Raw genomic sequence first — 17377 nt, 5'->3', positions numbered from 1 at the left:
AAAGCCTACGTGTTAAACTTAGCTAAGGCATGCTGGCTGGTCGGTTGCTGTCAAATCTGTGGGTTCAGATGTCGATAATCAGGACACAAGGCTCGTGTGTGTATATGGAATATATTTACGGTACAACAGAGGGCAACGCAGCAACATCCGTTTGTTGTACTGAACCTTCTAGATTTGAAGCTTTCGTGACTGCAAGGATTCATACTCTTTGCTTTTATTCGGTAAAGTTACGTGACTTTACCGAATAAAACCATAGAGTATGTACTGAACCTCTTTGTTCCAACGTCTATGCTTCCCCGGCTTCACTTCGCACTGACCAGCGTCGTGAAGTATGGCCAAAATAAATGCTGCCAAACCTGTGCAGAGTGGAGGCCCTCATCCAGCAGTGGATTGACACAAAGGACTGCGACATGTCCAGTACTCGGCATCTCTATCCCTGTCTCGCGTGCGTTTTGCATTGGCAGACAGCCGAGATGCACGGCGTGCTCGGGCCACGTGACTTTGACCACGTGCCAAAAGTCAAAATAGATCAACAAACATTTTTCTCTATAAAATATCTCTTTTCACATTACAAAAAAAGCATAAAGTATCCTTTACACAATCCGTGGGCCACGTGGTATTCTTGGAGGGCATCATTTCAGGAGCATTGATTCAGCACGAGCAAAATTAATGGGACGGATTTTGCCATTCAGTGTCTCATTGGTAGCCAGTCTTTCCTTGACTCAATGCCGGCGAACCGCAGCGCAAGCGGGCATTGAGCTGGGGGCAGGCGGCAGTGGTGCCCTTTGTCGTTCCAAAAGAGTCGTCGCTTGTCAGCGATGACTGAAGGGGGGTGATAAACAAGCACATGGCTATCAACTACCGACGACCCACCAGAGATCAGAGCTCAACTATGACAAGACGAAATGAGCTCGTGTGAATGAAGACACGGGCTAAGACAATTTGGTAATTTTATTCGAGATTTGCAGTGCACCGCGGAAAATCATAAATTGGGAATGGATATATCATTCGGAACGAGTTTTAGATTTTGGAAAAAAAAGTTTCAGATTCTTTTCGCATCATTTATATCATGCAATAATGTAATGTCAGCATAGTCTGAGATGGGCATAAAGTAGATATCAAATGTTTCCGTGTCGAAGATGATAAAGAGTGTTTTGATACTTGGCTAAGATATTTGTATAGCAAGTCCTTGCTTAACGTGTGTTCACACTATAACGCGTTTTCGCAATTACGCGGTTCTTCCACTGGGGAACACTTTGCAAAATGCAGAATGTGCCCGTCACAATGCGGAACGCGCTCGTTACAATGCGGAACGCGGCCATTACAATGTGGAACGTGCACGTCACAATGCAGAACGTGCTTGTTACAATGTGGAACGCGCTCGTCACAATGCAGAACGTGCTCGTTACAATGTGGAACGTGCTCGTCATAATGCAGAACGTGCTTGTTACAATGTGGAACGCGCTCGTCACAATGCAGAACGCGCTTGTTACAATGTGGAACGTGCTCGTCACAATGCGGAACGCGCTTGTTACAATGTGGAACGTGCTCGTCATAATGCAGAACGCGCTTGTTACAATGTGGAACGCGCTTGTTACAATGTGGAACGCGGCCATTATAATGTGGAACGTGCCCGTCACAATGCAGAACGCGCTTGTTACAATGTGGAACGTGCTCGTCACAATGCAGAACGTGCTCGTTACAATGTGGAACGTGCTCGTCACAATGCGGAACGCGCTTGTTACAATGTGGAACGTGCTCGTCACAATGCAGAACGCGCTTGTTACAATGTGGAACGTGCTCGTCATAATGTGGAACGCGCTTGTTATAATGTGGAACGTGCTCGTCACAATGCAGAATGCGCTTGTTACAATGTGGAACGTGCCCGTCATAATGCAGAACGCGGCCATTACAATGTGGAACGTGCTCGTCACAATGCGGAACGCGGCCATTACAATGTGGAACGCGCTTGTTACAATGTGGAACGTGCTCGTCACAATGCGGAACGCGCTTGTTACAATGTGGAACGTGCTCGTCATAACGCGGAACGTGCTTGTTACAATGTGGAACGTGCTCGTCACAATGCGGAACGCGGCTATTACAATGTGGAACGTGCTCGTCATAATGCGGAACGTGCTTGTTACAATGTGGAACGTGCTCGTCACAATGCAGAATGCGCTTGTTACAATGTGGAACGTGCTCGTCATAATGCAGAACGCAGCCATTACAATGTGGAACGTGCTCGTCATAATGCAGAACGCAGCCATTACAATGTGGAACGTGCTCGTCACAATGCGGAACGTGCTCGTCACAATGCGGAATGCGCTCGTTACAATGTGGAACGCAGCCGTCATAATGCAGAACGTGACCGTTACAATGTGGAACGCGCTCGTTACAATGTGGAACGCAGCCGTCATAATGCAGAACGTGACCGTTACAATGTGGAACGCCCCCCCCCTCCCCCCCATAACGTGATTTCTGAGCAGTCGACGACGAACTACTTAAGCTGCACGGCCGAGCGGTGCGATGCGGCGGCCTACCCTTCGTTCTTTGTCGCACCCTCTCACTGCGTGTGCGGAGTGATACATCGTCACTCGCACAAACTTCACCGTCACATTATTAAAAGGGGAAATAGTTTTGCTGAACACATTTTTCCACTATATATCCGATTTGACTCCCTAGAATAGCGTCTTTAATCTCACGGTCCCTTCACTCGTTACTTTCACTGCACATACATCCACCCTCAAAACTTAATTTTGAAAATCACATTGATTATATTGGTAAAAAGACAAAAATTGGTTTTCTGTATCGACACAAGCACTGCTTCCCCCCAATGTTCCGTTAGGAATTGATAAAAGCTACCATACTGCCTCTACTTGACTACTGACATTGTGTATACATCAGCCCCAACTACTGTACTGAAGAAGCTTGATTCCATCTATCACTCGGCCTTAAGATTTACATTGAACTGCTCATATAGGACTCACCACTGTGATCTCGACATTGGGTCAAACTTAACATCTCTTAATGTTCGACGGCTTGTGCACCAGATCTTAATTATTCACGATGCACTTACAAAAAAATCCGCACCTGCTGGATCTCCTCTCTGTTTCAAAGAACAAATTTGACCTCAGGTCTTCGCTCATTTACCAGCTTCACATTCCCTATTGCCGTACAAAAACTGGATGAAGGGCCTTTGCTATTGATGCCCCCAGGGTCTGGAATGCTATTGCCAATAAACTGCAACTTGAATCGTTACCAATGAGATCTTCTCTCAAAACTGCTCTAGAGGAGTTGTACGCCGCTAGCTGCCACTGCTATTCATTGGCGTAAAATTAAATGTTTTCGCTCCGAATGACGCAGCAAAGTATTATCTGTATTTTGATTTAGCGTGCTGATCTTAAAGGTGCATTGAAAAATTTGATACTCCGACTGATGCTTCTGTTGTTGTGGAGTAACTCATGCAGCCAGCTATGGCTCTAGGATTTGGTGTTACATGTTATTTATGTAGTTTATTGTAAAAATCCAGTCACAGTCCCTATGATCACTGTTACGTTGCAATTATGGCTTTATTTTTTGGTGATTTCGAAAACGTTTTTTGGTTTGGACATGTTTGTTTTGTTGTAGTATGGAGTTAGACTGATGGCCTTAATCTAAGTTTTCTTGTGGTTGTTGTTTGACTTGCATCCCACTGGGATTTTTTGCACACAGCGTTTGTGTACGGTGCTTTTTTCAGGAATATTTTGCTGTTTTTTCATGGATTTTCTGTTTGCAGGGTCACATAATCCCTTTAAGATGTTTTCTTGTTCGTGTTTTTGTTTTTTGTTTGTTGTGGTTGCACCAGATTCAAGAGCCAAATGGCTCACAGGGCTATACCAAAATAAAGAAACTGAAACCCTCTTTGTAGAATGTGCACCACCAAAGTGTCGGTATATGTACTCATGTTAAACAAGCACAGTTGACGCTACTGCGCAACGTTTCACTTTGAAAACTTGCTCTGCTGTCATACTCGGTATATGCACCGTTGTATGTGCCTGTTGAAGGATTAATGGAAGTAAGCAATAGCTGTCACATTCTTGGTTCTTTTGGTAAAGTCACTTTTTAAAATTTTCTTGCTGTGGTTTTCACACCTGATGATGGTAGTTTGTGTTGCAGTCGAAACGTCATGATTATTTTATTGTTTTATATATTTTTATTATTTTATTGTTTCCCTTCTACGTGACTTTACCGAAAGAACCAAGAATATGAATCCCTGCAGTCACGAAAGCTTTAAATCTAAATTAAATAGCTGTCACATTTCGATTTAAAGCTTTCGTGACTGCAATGATTCATCTTCTTTGGTTCTTTCGGTAAAGTCACGTAGAATGAGAATAAAATAATAAATTGATAAAATAAAATAACACAATAATATTCTCACGACGTTTCGGCCACAACACAAGCGGCCTTCATCAGGTGAAGGGGCGAGACTGTCTGGTAGGACACTCCAGCGCTGTCCTACCAGACAGTCTCGCCCCTTCACCTGATGAAGGCCGCTTGTGTTGTGGCCGAAACGTCGTGAGAATATTATTGTGTTATTTTATTTTATCAATTTATTATTTTATTCTCATTCTACGTGACTTTACCGAAAGCACCAAAGAAGCTGTCACATTAATAAAAAAAATGTTTTACAGACATGTGAAGGAAATTACTGCTTAAGAATTATATATAATTTTTTAAACAACGGGCAGCGATAATGCCAAGAAGAACACGGGTCTACACCCTCCCTGACATGTGCACTCTTGTTACTCTGAAGCAAACAGCAAGGCTGCGCCCTGCTAAAGTTGCCACCTTGTCCCGTTTTTTTCTGCCGGAGGATCGTCAGGAATTGCTGGGAAATCTGCAAGCCTTGCCGGTACGTCGAACGCCTCCCGGCTTTTTGTCGATTCACGAGTTGCGTGGGCGCACTCCCATCTTGTATGGCTGCGGTGCCTGCGTGAACTGATATTTGGGCTCCAGGTTTGGCTTTGAAGCCGGGTCGGGCCAGTAGAACTGAAAGCGCTGCAGCAGAGACGTGAAGAACAGGAAGAGCTCCATCCTGGCCAGGTTCTCTCCCAGGCACACACGTGGACCTGGCGATAAATACGTGTACATAAACTATTGTTATTTCCCATCCTTGTACGTTGTGGGAATGCTGTTGGCATGATTGATGCTATGTAAAATTAAAGTATTGTTACTTTTCTTTTTAAACCGTGTGAGCATACCGGCAGAAAAGACCAGGAAGGCGTCGGGTTTGACGAATTTGCCGCTGCTGTCCAGGAAGTGGCCAGGGTTGAACTCATGTGGAGATTCCCACTGGCTCTCATCAAACAGCACGGATGTAAAGTTCGGCAATATAATGATTCCCTGTGGCAGACGCAACAAAGTATATCATTTGATAAGACGCACAGCAAACTTGTGTCTAGTGTCAACAGAGATAATGCAAATCTGTTCATGCGCACACACAGCTACCAGATTAAAAGGGCTCGTTCCTAACTTTTGCTTAATGTACGGGGGGAAAGTGCGTCTTATAATCCGAAGAGGATCGCGCTAGAAAATAGATGCTGTTAATGTTGAAGAGAAAAAAAATAGAACTTTGACTTCAAACACTGAAATGAAATAAAGATGCTGGCATCCTGGCTGATGGGGGGAAACAGATGACCTTGAGTAAAGAGAAACGGGAAGAAAGCTTAATTAGAAATTTTATTTGGGTCTTTCGGTAAAGCCACGTCGATTCATCTATCTACGTGGCTTTACCGAAAGACCCAAAGAATATGAATTCCTGCATTGACGAACGCTTTAAGTCAAGATTTAATTATAAAGTCACTGCAAATTACATTTTTAGATTTTCCAGACTGATTAAAAGACACTCTCCGGCACGAAGGCTTCCTTGCTACTGCGTTTGTGCCACACAGCTCTCCCACGCGTTGTCGGGTTTTTATCGCGTGCCATTCCACACGATGTCCGCAGTTTCGCTCCACGTGCTGGGAGCTTCTTCAGTACCTGAAGACGCTTCACTCCGAACAACGTGTGGCACGATGCCGGAGCACATCGAAGGATGGGTTTATCCAGGACAGCTTTCACCAAGGCTCACGACATGAATAGAGTCGGCGAGCGAACAATAGAAGTCCAGCAGATTAGTCGCGGTACCTTGGGCAGCAGGTAGTCTTGAAATTCCATGTCCTTCAATGTGCAATGCATCACGCCGAGTGGCACGATGTTGCTGAACCGCTGGGTCTCGTGGATGACTGCGTCTACGAAGGGCATCTTGGGCCGGTCCTCCATTGTGGGCAGGCGGTCCGAGCCCACGACCTCGTCGATCTCCTTGTGGCAGCGAGCTGCCCCAACAGGCAACGTCACGAATAGAGGACGTGCGTGATAGATGATTATATATATATGTACACAAGGAGGCCGTTATGACTACGGAATCAGTAAGGATACTGCATTGTGGGAAATAGCTAGGACTACTGTTGAGTGTTTAAATATGGAACTTGATAGCAATAACTTAATCTAAGACACCTTAAGACATTAACCTACAACTATATCCTTTGGGTCACACTGAGCAATTCGGCAAAATTCAGCTTTCTTTTGAACGTGTTTCACTCCGATTAGTGTTAATAATTTTGCAGGCTGTGCTTATTAAATTGGTTATTGCAACCACCCCCCCAGTATTAACTGGGGCAGCCACCGAACTCGAACCACAAACAACCTCTGCAACAAGCAGCAAAGCAGCCCACGAATGCGCTGCACTCCCTACCTTGTATGTCTGGGTACGCCATCATGTAGAGCAGGATCCAGCGTAGGGTCGTGGAGGTCGTCTCGGTGCCAGCGATGAAGAGGTCCATGGTCACTATGGAGAGATTCTTGTCCTGGAAGGGGCTGTTCGGGTTGCCCTTCTCCTGTTTCGAAACAAAGACAAAGATCCCCCGTATAGCCTTTTTTGTTTATATTTCACCAGGTAAGGCCCACTGAGCTATGTAGATGTTTTTCAGAAGCGTCCTGGCCATAAATGAAAGCTCAACGAAGTGTCTCAATACGCGGAAATGTAGAGAGGCCAAATACTCTAAACTCGTGATGTTGATTCTAATGTCGAGGGGAAAACCGGAGGACCCGGACAAAAATCCACGTGACCACGGGGAGAACATGCAAACTACAAATATATCGGCGTCGGAGTCAGGGTCGGGATCGAACCCACAACCTCCTGCATACCAGGCGAGGTAGATAACATCTCCTAGCCACCATGGCCTTAACACACTGTAGGGGCAAGCGCTTTTAGCGCGCACCTATGGAGGCTGGCACGGCACATGAGGGGGGATGGGTGGCCAGCACAACACCCGGCCGCGTTGGTCTCCCGTGGGGCGATGTTTACGCAGCGCACCAGGTACTCATTTGAGGCCGAGTCGACCTAGGGGAGGTCCGGAACCGGTTAATATAATTGTCACTGCTGTTCACTGCTGTTGGCCGTGAGCGGGAATGGAACTCGGGTCGCCGGGTTCACGGCGCAGCGCGCTGATCGCTGCCCCACCGCATCCCCACTGCTTGAGAGCACAATGTGTTTCACGTACAAGCACGACCATTTGGTGAACCCATCGCTGGATGAAGACTCTCCCCCCACGCCGTGCGGGTCGAGTAAGTTATTTTACCCGTGGCACAGTACAATACAATAATGAACATGCATCTATATCATTTAGAGCTACTGTGCTGAGCTATCATTTGCGGCCATGTTGCTTCTAAAAAGGAAGCTAATAGCTCAGTGGGCTCTACCTGGCACTATAAAACCTAGTTTAGTTTTATTTGTCAATATTTTTTTAAGTGATTTGTTTACCTCTCCTATGCTTTGCACTTTTGTCGTGTTTTTACATCGCTTGTTGCAACGTTCTGTGAAAAAAAAGAGCCTGATAGCTCATCGGATTCCTCCAGGAAAACTAAAGAATCTGATTCCGAAATAGATGTCCATGTACCCGCTTCGATGGATTCCTCACCGACGTATGGTAACTATTGTCAGATTGTTTGTGCTTTTCCCGCAAACCTTCTCGATCTCCGACAGGTAGGCGTCGATCAGGTCCCTGGGGTTGCTCAGGTCCAGCGTTGCGCGGTGCTCGGCAATCTTGTCGTCCATGAGGGCCTGTACCTTTGCCTGCGAGGTAAATATTCTCTGCTGCGGCCCGGGTAACTTGCACAGCACTGGGAATATGCTGCAGATCTGAAGGAAAACAAAACGAAACAGAAAACGGGTTCAGAAGTGTATGACGAACCGCTGTGCAGTGCACAAGATGGGGTGGCCACCACGGTTGTGTTGTCAGCCTGTGATTTTCCACTGTTGGGCAATGGCGTGTCCACCACCCCCCCACGCCCCCGCCCCGTTCTCTTCCATTCCTTCCATTCCTGAGTTCTAAATGTCCAGTTGTGGCCTCCAAACCATTTGATTTCATCTCGCTATTCTATTTCGCCGTCTCCCGTAGCATGTCTGCCCGCTCTCGTTATCACCTCCACGGTTAATTTTGTCCCTCTCCACGTCAGTTGTTCTCGTGACGTGTCCTACCCATTGCCACTTTGATGATTTCTCTCGCGATTTAACAACAGCATTGGTGAACACAATACAGGCGCCCCTTGTGTAACAGACTCCACCCCACCCATTGTGTGAGTTCGCAGTCACGCGATTCATCTTTTAGGGACACTTACGCGATCCGTTTTACAGTTACACGCACAAGAAATAACAAAGAAAATTGACATTTTCTAAATAAAACTATCTTCTTTGGTTCTTTCGGTAAAGTCACGTAGAATGAGAATAAAATAATAAATTGATAAAATAAAATAACACAATAATATTCTCACGACGTTTCGGCCACAACACAAGCGGCCTTCATCATGTGTTGTGGCCGAAACGTCATGAGAATATTATTGTGTTATTTTATTTTATCAATTTATTATTTTATTCTCATTCTACGTGACTTTACCGAAAGAACCAAAGAAGATGAATCCTTGCAGTCACGAAAGCTTTAAATCGATAAATAAAACTAGTTTTCAAAGATTAAAAAAGTAAAATCTATAAATATTTTGCAGGTTAACCAACTCAAATCTCCATCTGATGGCATCACCGCATCATGGCAGTGCCGAGTGTCACGCGCTGGGCATAGTAATCGGAGATCTGCTGCCTTCGTTTGCATCATGCGTGCCGCTGCAAGAAGAACAACAGCTTCGGTTGTTCTTCTTGTAAATCCAAATAAGAATTTTTTTTTTACAGCTCCTGCACTGATCAGCCCACAACCATCCACAAGTAGAAGTAGCCCACGGAAGCATTCAACAAGCCCTGAAGTTACCCCTTATTCAGTAATGTTTGTAAGTCGTAATCTTTTAAATAAAATAAAAAGTTTAACTCCTTATTAAGTATTTTTGTAATGTTAATATTATTATTAAGTATTAAATGTATACGTATTTTATTTCGATTTAAAGCTTTCGTGACTGCAATGATTCATCTTCTTTGGTTCTTTCGGTAAAGTCACGTAGAATGAGAATAAAATAATACAAATAAATTTATTTTATCAATTTATTATTTTATTCTCATTCTACGTGACTTTACCGAAAGAACCAAAGAAGATATACGTATTTTGTAAAGTCAGTGTTAAAATATTGCAATGAAATATTAAATTTTTTATTCGGAAATGCCATCCCCCTTTAGCAAGTGTGTCTACAGGGAAATAGGCTTCAGACAGCACGATTCCACTCACGCGTTGTTTTTCAGAAACGCATGTCACGCGTTTTGCGAAGGATGCTCGTGTTGATTTTTTTTATTTTTATTTTTTTATTTCGAACATCCATCTCTTTAACTTGCTCTTAAATGATTCATTCCACAGCATAATAGAAAAGTGCGGATTAAATAACAAAAAACTCTCTGTAACTCATGGCAACGGCCGTCACAACTTGAAAATGCATGCTTCTCCCTCGCTTTTGTCAACTTCAGAAGGGGAAACATGCCGGAGACTCGAGGGCTCTGGGGGAAAAAGCCTCCGCTGAGGACGTCTTGCCAAGCCAATCCGTCAAAGTGCCCTGTGAGCTAACGAGGTTGGGGAGCTTACAATAGTGGACGACACTAGAACATCAGTCCTACAAAATAAAATATTGACTGACCTGCCCAAGTGGGCCCCCTTGCAGCACCATGTTTTCCTCTATGAGATGCAGCAGCTCCTGAAAGTGCTGGTCGACGTAGTCAAAGCGTCTTCCGAACACCAGCGAACAGATGATGTTGCTGACAGCGTTGTTCATATTACAGTGAGGGTCAAAGGCTGTGGCTGCAAAAAATATTAAATCAATTCATTTTGGCAATGGCAAACCTCAGAGTACAGACACACACACACGCGCACGTGCTTGCATGTGATTCGATGAAGACACACGAAGTTGCACTCTTATACAGAACGAGGGGGTGGCTGGCCAGCAGCACGCCCGGCCGCCTTTGTCTCCCCAGTGGCGATGTTGACACACACCACAGCAGTTACTCGTTTGAGGCTGAGTCGACCTAGGGGAGGCCCAGGACCGGTTAAAATAATCGTCACCAGTGGTGGCCGTGAGCGGGAATTGAACTTGGGTCGCCGGGTTCATAGCACGGCGTAGAGCTAACCACTACACTACAATGCGTTACGCTTCCACATGCGAGGGTCACGTGACAGATTTGTCGTCACAGCTCACTTGCCGTGCAAAAAATATATACATTATTGAGCTCCCCCCCCCAAGACTGCATGGTGTACAGTCTGGAAAGTACCCACATGGCAAATTTCCAGTTTGTTGCATGTCGGGAAGTATGCTAAACATTTTGAACAGACACACACAATCACAACTTTACCTTTTATATATACACAGAATAATATAGCAGCCAGGAGAGGGGTATGCTGGACTTAGCGAGACTGGAGTGGGTGTATAGGAGTGTGGGGTTATCGGCCGTGTCAAAGACTGAGGAAAGATCGAGGAATAATGAGGACTGAGGAGAGGCCAGAATGGGCAGTTTGTTTAACACGTAGGCTTTCGTGACCAATATCATCCATAATACAGGCGACAGCCAGATTCTCCACAAATCTGGCTGTTGCCTGATGAAGCTAGTTGTAATTACTGGTGAAACGTCGTACTCAGATTGTAAATGTTGTGGCTTGGCTCTCCAACACACCGGTGTGCTGTACTCGTGACGAATTGGCACGTTCTGTTTACGTGACAACCCTTTCTCATTGGCAGTGTAGGATGGTGCCGGTTTAACGACACATTTATATATTTACGCGATCTAACCCAACAAACAGTATTACGGATGGACAGAGTTTGTTAGGTGATTCCGTACAGTGAGGAGGGCAGTTTCAGTGGAATGGGAGGGGCAGAATGCAGATTGGAAATGAGAGTAAAGAGGATGAGATGAGACGTAGTGAGTAAGGTGGGAGTGGACAAGACGTTCAAGAAGCTTAAAGAAGGGAGGAGAGAGATTGGCCGGTATTTGCAAGACTATACATGTCCAGAGGGTTTTTAAAATTATATTCTTATTGCAGCATTGAGGTAATTGCGGCAGTACAGTGGTTTGCGTGCTGTAATATGAACCCAGTAATTCAAATTCGATTCATGGCCATGGCTAACATCAGTGGCGAGTAATTTCAAAACTGGTCTTGCCCACCCGCCCCTTCGCCAATATAGACCGACCATTGTGGTGATGTATGGCCCTCATCCAGCATAGAATTTACAAAAAAAGGGGGGCTGTGCATTACAAATGGAGTGGCACGAAGAATCGATGGCAACCAACCCTCCTGCTTGAAAGTTTCAATGAGGACCTCGGCCTCCGTGAGGATTCTCTCTTCTATAGTTTTCCTCCCGAATCCAAAATTACGCAGGGTTGACAGAGTAAATCTGCGCCTTCGCTTCCAGCCTTCGCCGTACGGAGCACCTATGATGCCTGCAATCAACCGGGGCAAAAGAGCAGACACAGTCAAATGTCATACGCGACGTTGGAATTTTAAAGCTTTCGGACGCGCACATCCTTGTCTAACGTTTGCATGCTCACGTGTGTTCATCACCCTCGGGTAAAAATGATTATCATCTCTTCCCCCTGCCGTTGTGGTGGAGTCACGTGGCTCCCGTAGCATGAACCATGCCGGGCCATTTTGGAATGGGCTCAGAACAGTTTTTTGGGTTTGCTTGCCAATAGTTTTAGAAAGGCAGCATGAAACAAAAAAACGGTATATCGCTTGAGCAAAAATTCCACTTACCAAGGTTTTGCTGCATTATTTCCATAAGTGGAATGTACGGTCGATCAGAAAAGTCGTGGGACATGAGAACCTCCTTCACGAGTTGGTAGCCGTTCACCACCACCAGCGGCATCGAACCAATGAAGAAGCTGTACACGTTCCCATATTTTGTGGCCATCTGCACGACAGAAGTGATGTCCAGTCAGAAGCTGACAAACCCGCCATGCGTGTGATCGTGTGCAAAACACAAGGGCTGAGTAAAATTGTTTTGGTAATACTTGGTGTTTTTTTTTTTAAGTTGTGCTGGCTAGATCTACGTGGTTTCAGGTTATACCGCGTTGCCTGACATGATGGTCAATTTTGATTTAAAGCTTTCGTGACTGCAGTAATTCATATTCTTTGTTTTTTCGGTAAAGTCACGTTGAAGGGAAACAACAAAATAATAAAATATATATAATATATTTTTATTGTTTTATATATATTTTATTATTTTGTTGTTTCCCTTCAACGTGACTTTACCGAAAAAACTAAGAATATGATGGTCAATGTTTCAAGTAACAGTATTTATTTAATTTCAAAATGTCCAGAATCATATTATGTATTTATACTGGAGGTATCCGATGAGCTATACAGCTCTTTTTCACAGATGTCCAGTACATATAAATGTCCAGTAATGTGATTCAAATATATATATTATTTGCAATGACATTTTAATTACGACAAAATTGTACTTACAACAAAATATGTTATTAAAAGAAAGATATTTACAATAAAATATCTCCACACACGTTCAACAGGCGAAGCGAATGCTGGACCGGTATGGACCGTCTGGGCCTCATCAGAAGAGTCAGGCTTGCTAAATCTATACAACTGGTCTACCTTCCCAGGCGGTCGCCATCTCACAGAGAACTAAACACACGGGATATTCCAAAGTGTACGACGCAGTCAAGGCCCTGAGCTATGGTGTCCAGTCCGGGTAACGACACAGGGCCGTGGCAGAGATGGAAAGAGCTGTGTGGTTCTTGAGGGTAGAGGAGGGGAGGGGTGAATCAGAGGAATGTCAAATTGTCATCATGTGTGTGAACGACATAGGCATCAAAGTGAAAAGGGCATGCATGCATTACCTAGCGCTGATGGCAGGATGCACACTGCTAATGTGCAAGGCAGAGCCCAGCGCTAACAGTAACAAACCAAACTGCCAAGGCATCCACATTAATAAGCGGGCAATAAATATCCTCCACATGTCAAAGTATTGTTTTAGGCTTCTCGTCAACAAACTCACATTTATTTAAAAAAAACTGCCTTAAAAAGAAAAAAACACACATATATACAGTAATTGGCAACGTTTCTGGTAATAGCCCTTCGTGCTATGAAGGTCAATTTCCTGAAACGTAACTCAGTATATACTGTACATTGTATATGTCAAGAGAGAGTTAAGTGCGTTGGCATTTGTGAATTGTACTCTGCTGTTTAAAAGCAAGTTGATCATATTTAGTATCAAATTGTACACTGCACTCCGGTTACTCCTGGTCAGTGGTCGATTTTGCTCCATTGCTCCCTTTTTTGGCTCTGATTTTTTTATTTATTTTGCCATCACTCTTGCCTAGAAGAAGACTATCCTGGTGAAAGCAAACTAAACAGCATTGCTGATGAGAAAACTCTCGTACACAAGACTACCCCGGTCTCTTGAATACTCACCCGGTTAAAACAAAGCCAACCAACACTGGCTGACATGGGAAAAATCTCGCAAACACAACTATCCTGACCCCTCTTGACTACTCACCCGGTTAAAACAAAGACAACCAACACTGGCTGACATGGGAAAAATCTCGCGATCACGACTATCCTGACCCCTCTTGACTACTCACCCGGTTAAAACAAAGCCAACCAACACTTGCCAACCCGATGGGCAATTCTAACAATCGGAACAGCCCAGTCCCGAAACCACTCGCAGTGTCTCTCACCTGCTGTAACCCCGCGACAGGATTGCGACCCATCAACACGAAGTTGCCGAGCACGGGCAGAATCGGGGGCCCCGTGGGGAAACGATGGGGCCGTCTGATGAAGATGTTCTTCCTCTGCAGCAGCAGGAGCAGCAGCAGGAGGAGGAGGACGAAGCTGAGAAGCAGAGTCAAGAGCGGAGACACGGGCCCCGGGAGAGCAGGCGAAGCGGCCTCGTGCATGATGGCTCTGCTGCTGTGTGCGCGCGTCTGCGGATGAGACGCGTCTCTCTCGAGAAATAAGCGTGTCGTGTTCACGCAAACGCACGCTACGTCTGCTGGAAGAGAATTGTCTCGTGTCTTGTTGTTGTCAACCCCGCACGCACCTCGGATTAGCACGGTTGGCTACGTGCGGCGTGAAAGAAGTTCAACACACACAGCGTGCGTGCAGTGTCACGCATTGCACACGAATGCCGAGTGCCGTAGGCGAGTGGCGATCGTCCTCTCTGTGCTGTGGAACACCCCACAGCCGCTTGGCAGGTTCTCCTCTGTGTCTCGCTTGTGCAAAGTCAGCGTCGTGTGTGGGTTGGGTGGATGTGTTGTGTGGTTGTGAGTGTTGTGTGTGGGTGTGTGTGTGTAGGAATGTGTGTGATGTGTGTGACCGGCTCCAGTTTAACAGCAGAGGTTTCACTCCGAATCAGTCGAGCGGCAATATATTTTCATCGGTTGCGTAACGCTGTGGAAGCTACCTGGTCTGTCGCTCCGCACTAAGCTTCAGGTCTTCTCGGCCAAGGTCATTCCCTCCCTTCTCTACGCTTGCGAAACGTGGACCCCCTTAATGGAACATCTTCGCCGGTTAGAAACATTTAGGCTGGCCTGCCTACGATCCATCCTGGGTTTAACCAGACTGGATTGTGTGAGGAGCTCACAAATCCTTGAAAGATCTGGGCAAGGTCCCATCGGTGAGCTCCTCCGGCGGGCAAGGCTGCGATGGCTGGGTCATGTAGCCCGCATGCCCAGCCACCGCATGCCGAAACAGCTTTTGTTCGGCCGGATTGAGGGGGCTAAACGGGCGCGGCACGGGCTAGAGAAGAGATGGAGTGATGTTGTACAGGAGGACGTGGAGCTGAGTGGACTTGCCGATGACTGGTACCAGCGGTGTCAAGATCGGCCTCTGTGGAGGAGGCTCGTGAAGGATGCTACTGGGCAGTTGGAGGCAGTCGCCCTCCAACAACAACGGAGGGCGGAGGAGCGACGCTCACAACAACGAGCGGAGCGCCGGGTGGCTAAAGCACAGCAGGTTGGCACAGTAGGGGGCACAGGTGGTGCATCAGCCAGTCATATCGGTCAGTCGACCCGTGGCACCTGCTGGGTCTGCCCCGTGACCTCCTGCCAGCGGGCGTTCGACACTCCACGTGGCCTCAATGTGCACATAGCCTGGCGGCACAAGCACGTGGTGACGTCACCGCCACTTAGTGGCGAATGGCGGTTGTTGTTGATGTGTGTGGTGTGTGTGTTAGGGGAGGGGAGTGGTAGTGTAGTAGTTAGGGCTACGAACCCGGCCACCCGAGTTCGATTCCCCCTCACGGCCAACACCGGTGACGATTATCTGAACCTGTACTGGGCCTCCCCTAGGTAGACTCAGCCTCAAATGAGTACCTGGTGCGGTGCGTAAAAACATCGCCACGAGGGAGACAAAGGCGGCCGGGCGTGGTGCTGGCCACCCACCTCCTCGTGTGCCGTGCCGGCCTTCATAGGCGCTACTCGCTAACAGCACTTGCCCCTACAGTCTGCACAGGCTACACGGGTGGTCTTTGTCTGTGTTGGGGTAGTGACGTCACCTCCCTGAACAATGGGGAGCTGAATGGTCGTTCTAAAGTACGAATGTGTTCACGTTTAAGCGGACCCCACGTGAGTGGCAGTCACGTAGCAGTCACGAAAGCTTTAAATCTAGAGAAGCTGAATAGGGTTTACCCTATCTGGTAATGAAACAGGCGTTAAGATGGTAAAACACCAACCGAAACCATTTACAAGGGATCACGTCTGCATTGAGTTTATGTGGTTAATAATTGTCTGTAGTTAAGTACACGTGGTCAATGCAGACGTGATTCCTTGCAAAATGTTTCTGTTTGGTGTTTTAACATCTTAACGCCGCTGTTTAATTGCCAGAAAGGGTAAAATCCACTCTTATATTTTGATACTGGCCAGGGAGGTCCCATGATGTGTTTACGTTTCGCAATCGGAATCTTTACTTAGACGGGAGGAAACATCCCATGCTTCATATTCTTAGTTTTTTCGGTAAAGTCACGTTGAAGAGAAACAACAAAATAACAAAATAAAACAATATATTTTGTTATTTTGTTGTTTCTCTTCAACGTGACTTTACCGAAAAAACTAAGAATATGAATTACTGCAGTCACGAAAGCTTTAAATCAAAATCCCATGCTTCATTAAGCTCTTTTTTGCACAGGTTGTCCAGCAACTTACAACAGCTCGAGCAACTGTTGGGCAGATGCCACCACCCAGGCATAGTTCATAGTTCCATTTATTTAGTATAGCCCTGTCAGCCATTCGGCTCTTGAATCGGGTGCAACCGCAACAAACAAAACATTTAACAAGAAAACATCTTAAAGTGATTATGTGACTGTGCAAACACTGCACAGGCGTTAAGTCAAGTTGAACCCCGGGTCGAGGGCTCGCGTCGTTTCGTGGTCCATTCTGAGCAGCACACGAGGTCTAATGCTGCCCACCCCCACCCCCCGTGTGTGTTGCCATTGACTATTTCTATTGGCCAATTGTGTGTGTGCGTGTTGCATTGTGGTCATATTTCAGTGGTTCACATAACTCAGGCAACCTGGGTTCGGATCCCGAACACTTTACCATGAGCGGCGAGCCAGTCACTTTTTTCATTAAAGTAAAAAATGTTGAAGATTTAGCTTTCAGTGGCGCCCTCTCGTGGTGGCTGGATGCCTTTAAAGTCAGGGGTGGGGAACGTCCTGCTCGCGAGTCTGACCCTGCCAAGACAACCGCAGGCGGGACTCGAAATTCAATAAATCTAGGATCAAACCTGGAAAAGCAGTTGCGAGTAGCAACATCGTCAATACCAGCTAACATCATCAGACGCCTCGCCAAAGAGAAGCAGGTTTAGCCATCACATTAGGGGTGAGTTAATTAAACGTTTGAACAAATATAACGGGCACATTTTTAAGT

At 46.0% G+C, this 17377-nt stretch overlaps 2 protein-coding genes across 2 annotated transcripts in view; both read right to left on the bottom strand.

Annotated features, from left to right (window-relative positions):
- Positions 1–933: 933 nt before the first annotated feature.
- LOC142930103 (uncharacterized) overlaps positions 934–17377 on the bottom strand; it is a 78139-nt gene continuing 61695 nt past the window's right edge. The window contains exon 2 of the mRNA XM_076072156.1: positions 934–2870. Coding sequence (XP_075928271.1) covers positions 1194–2468 — 1275 coding nt within the window. The 5' untranslated portion in view covers positions 2469–2870 and the 3' untranslated portion in view covers positions 934–1193. The remainder of the gene's footprint in view (positions 2871–17377) is intronic.
- Positions 4580–14895, bottom strand: LOC116949610 (cytochrome P450 2D15-like). Its single transcript, XM_032967085.2, has 9 exons — positions 14192–14895; positions 12249–12405; positions 11786–11935; positions 10144–10304; positions 8045–8218; positions 6773–6914; positions 6166–6353; positions 5241–5382; positions 4580–5108 (listed from the first exon to the last, which is right to left on the bottom strand). The coding sequence occupies exons 1-9, from the start codon at positions 14408–14410 to the stop codon at positions 4924–4926; spliced, it is 1518 nt and encodes a 505-aa protein (XP_032822976.2). The 5' UTR covers positions 14411–14895; the 3' UTR covers positions 4580–4923.

Source organism: Petromyzon marinus, chromosome 37 (genome assembly GCF_048934315.1).
Source record: "Petromyzon marinus isolate PM22_M1 ecotype Great Lakes invasive population chromosome 37, UKy_Petmar_22M1.pri1.0, whole genome shotgun sequence".
Classification (NCBI taxonomy): domain Eukaryota; kingdom Metazoa; phylum Chordata; class Hyperoartia; order Petromyzontiformes; family Petromyzontidae; genus Petromyzon; species Petromyzon marinus.
Note: the sequence above shows the minus strand (reverse complement) of the source record. Positions and strands in the feature narration are given on the sequence as shown.

What these genes read in the sequence shown, in the direction of transcription:
- LOC116949610 (XM_032967085.2), bottom strand. Translation starts at nt 14,410, where the DNA reads ATGCACGAGGCCGCTTCGCCTGCTCTCCCGGGGCCCGTGTCTCCGCTC. An exon ending in ACCTGTCGGAGATCGAGAAG is followed by an intron (nt 6,915 to 8,044) that starts GTTTGCGGGAAA and finishes GTTTCGAAACAG; the next exon opens with GAGAAGGGCAACCCGAACAG. An exon ending in CTTCCTGGTCTTTTCTGCCG is followed by an intron (nt 5,109 to 5,240) that starts GTATGCTCACAC and finishes ATTTATCGCCAG; the next exon opens with GTCCACGTGTGTGCCTGGGA.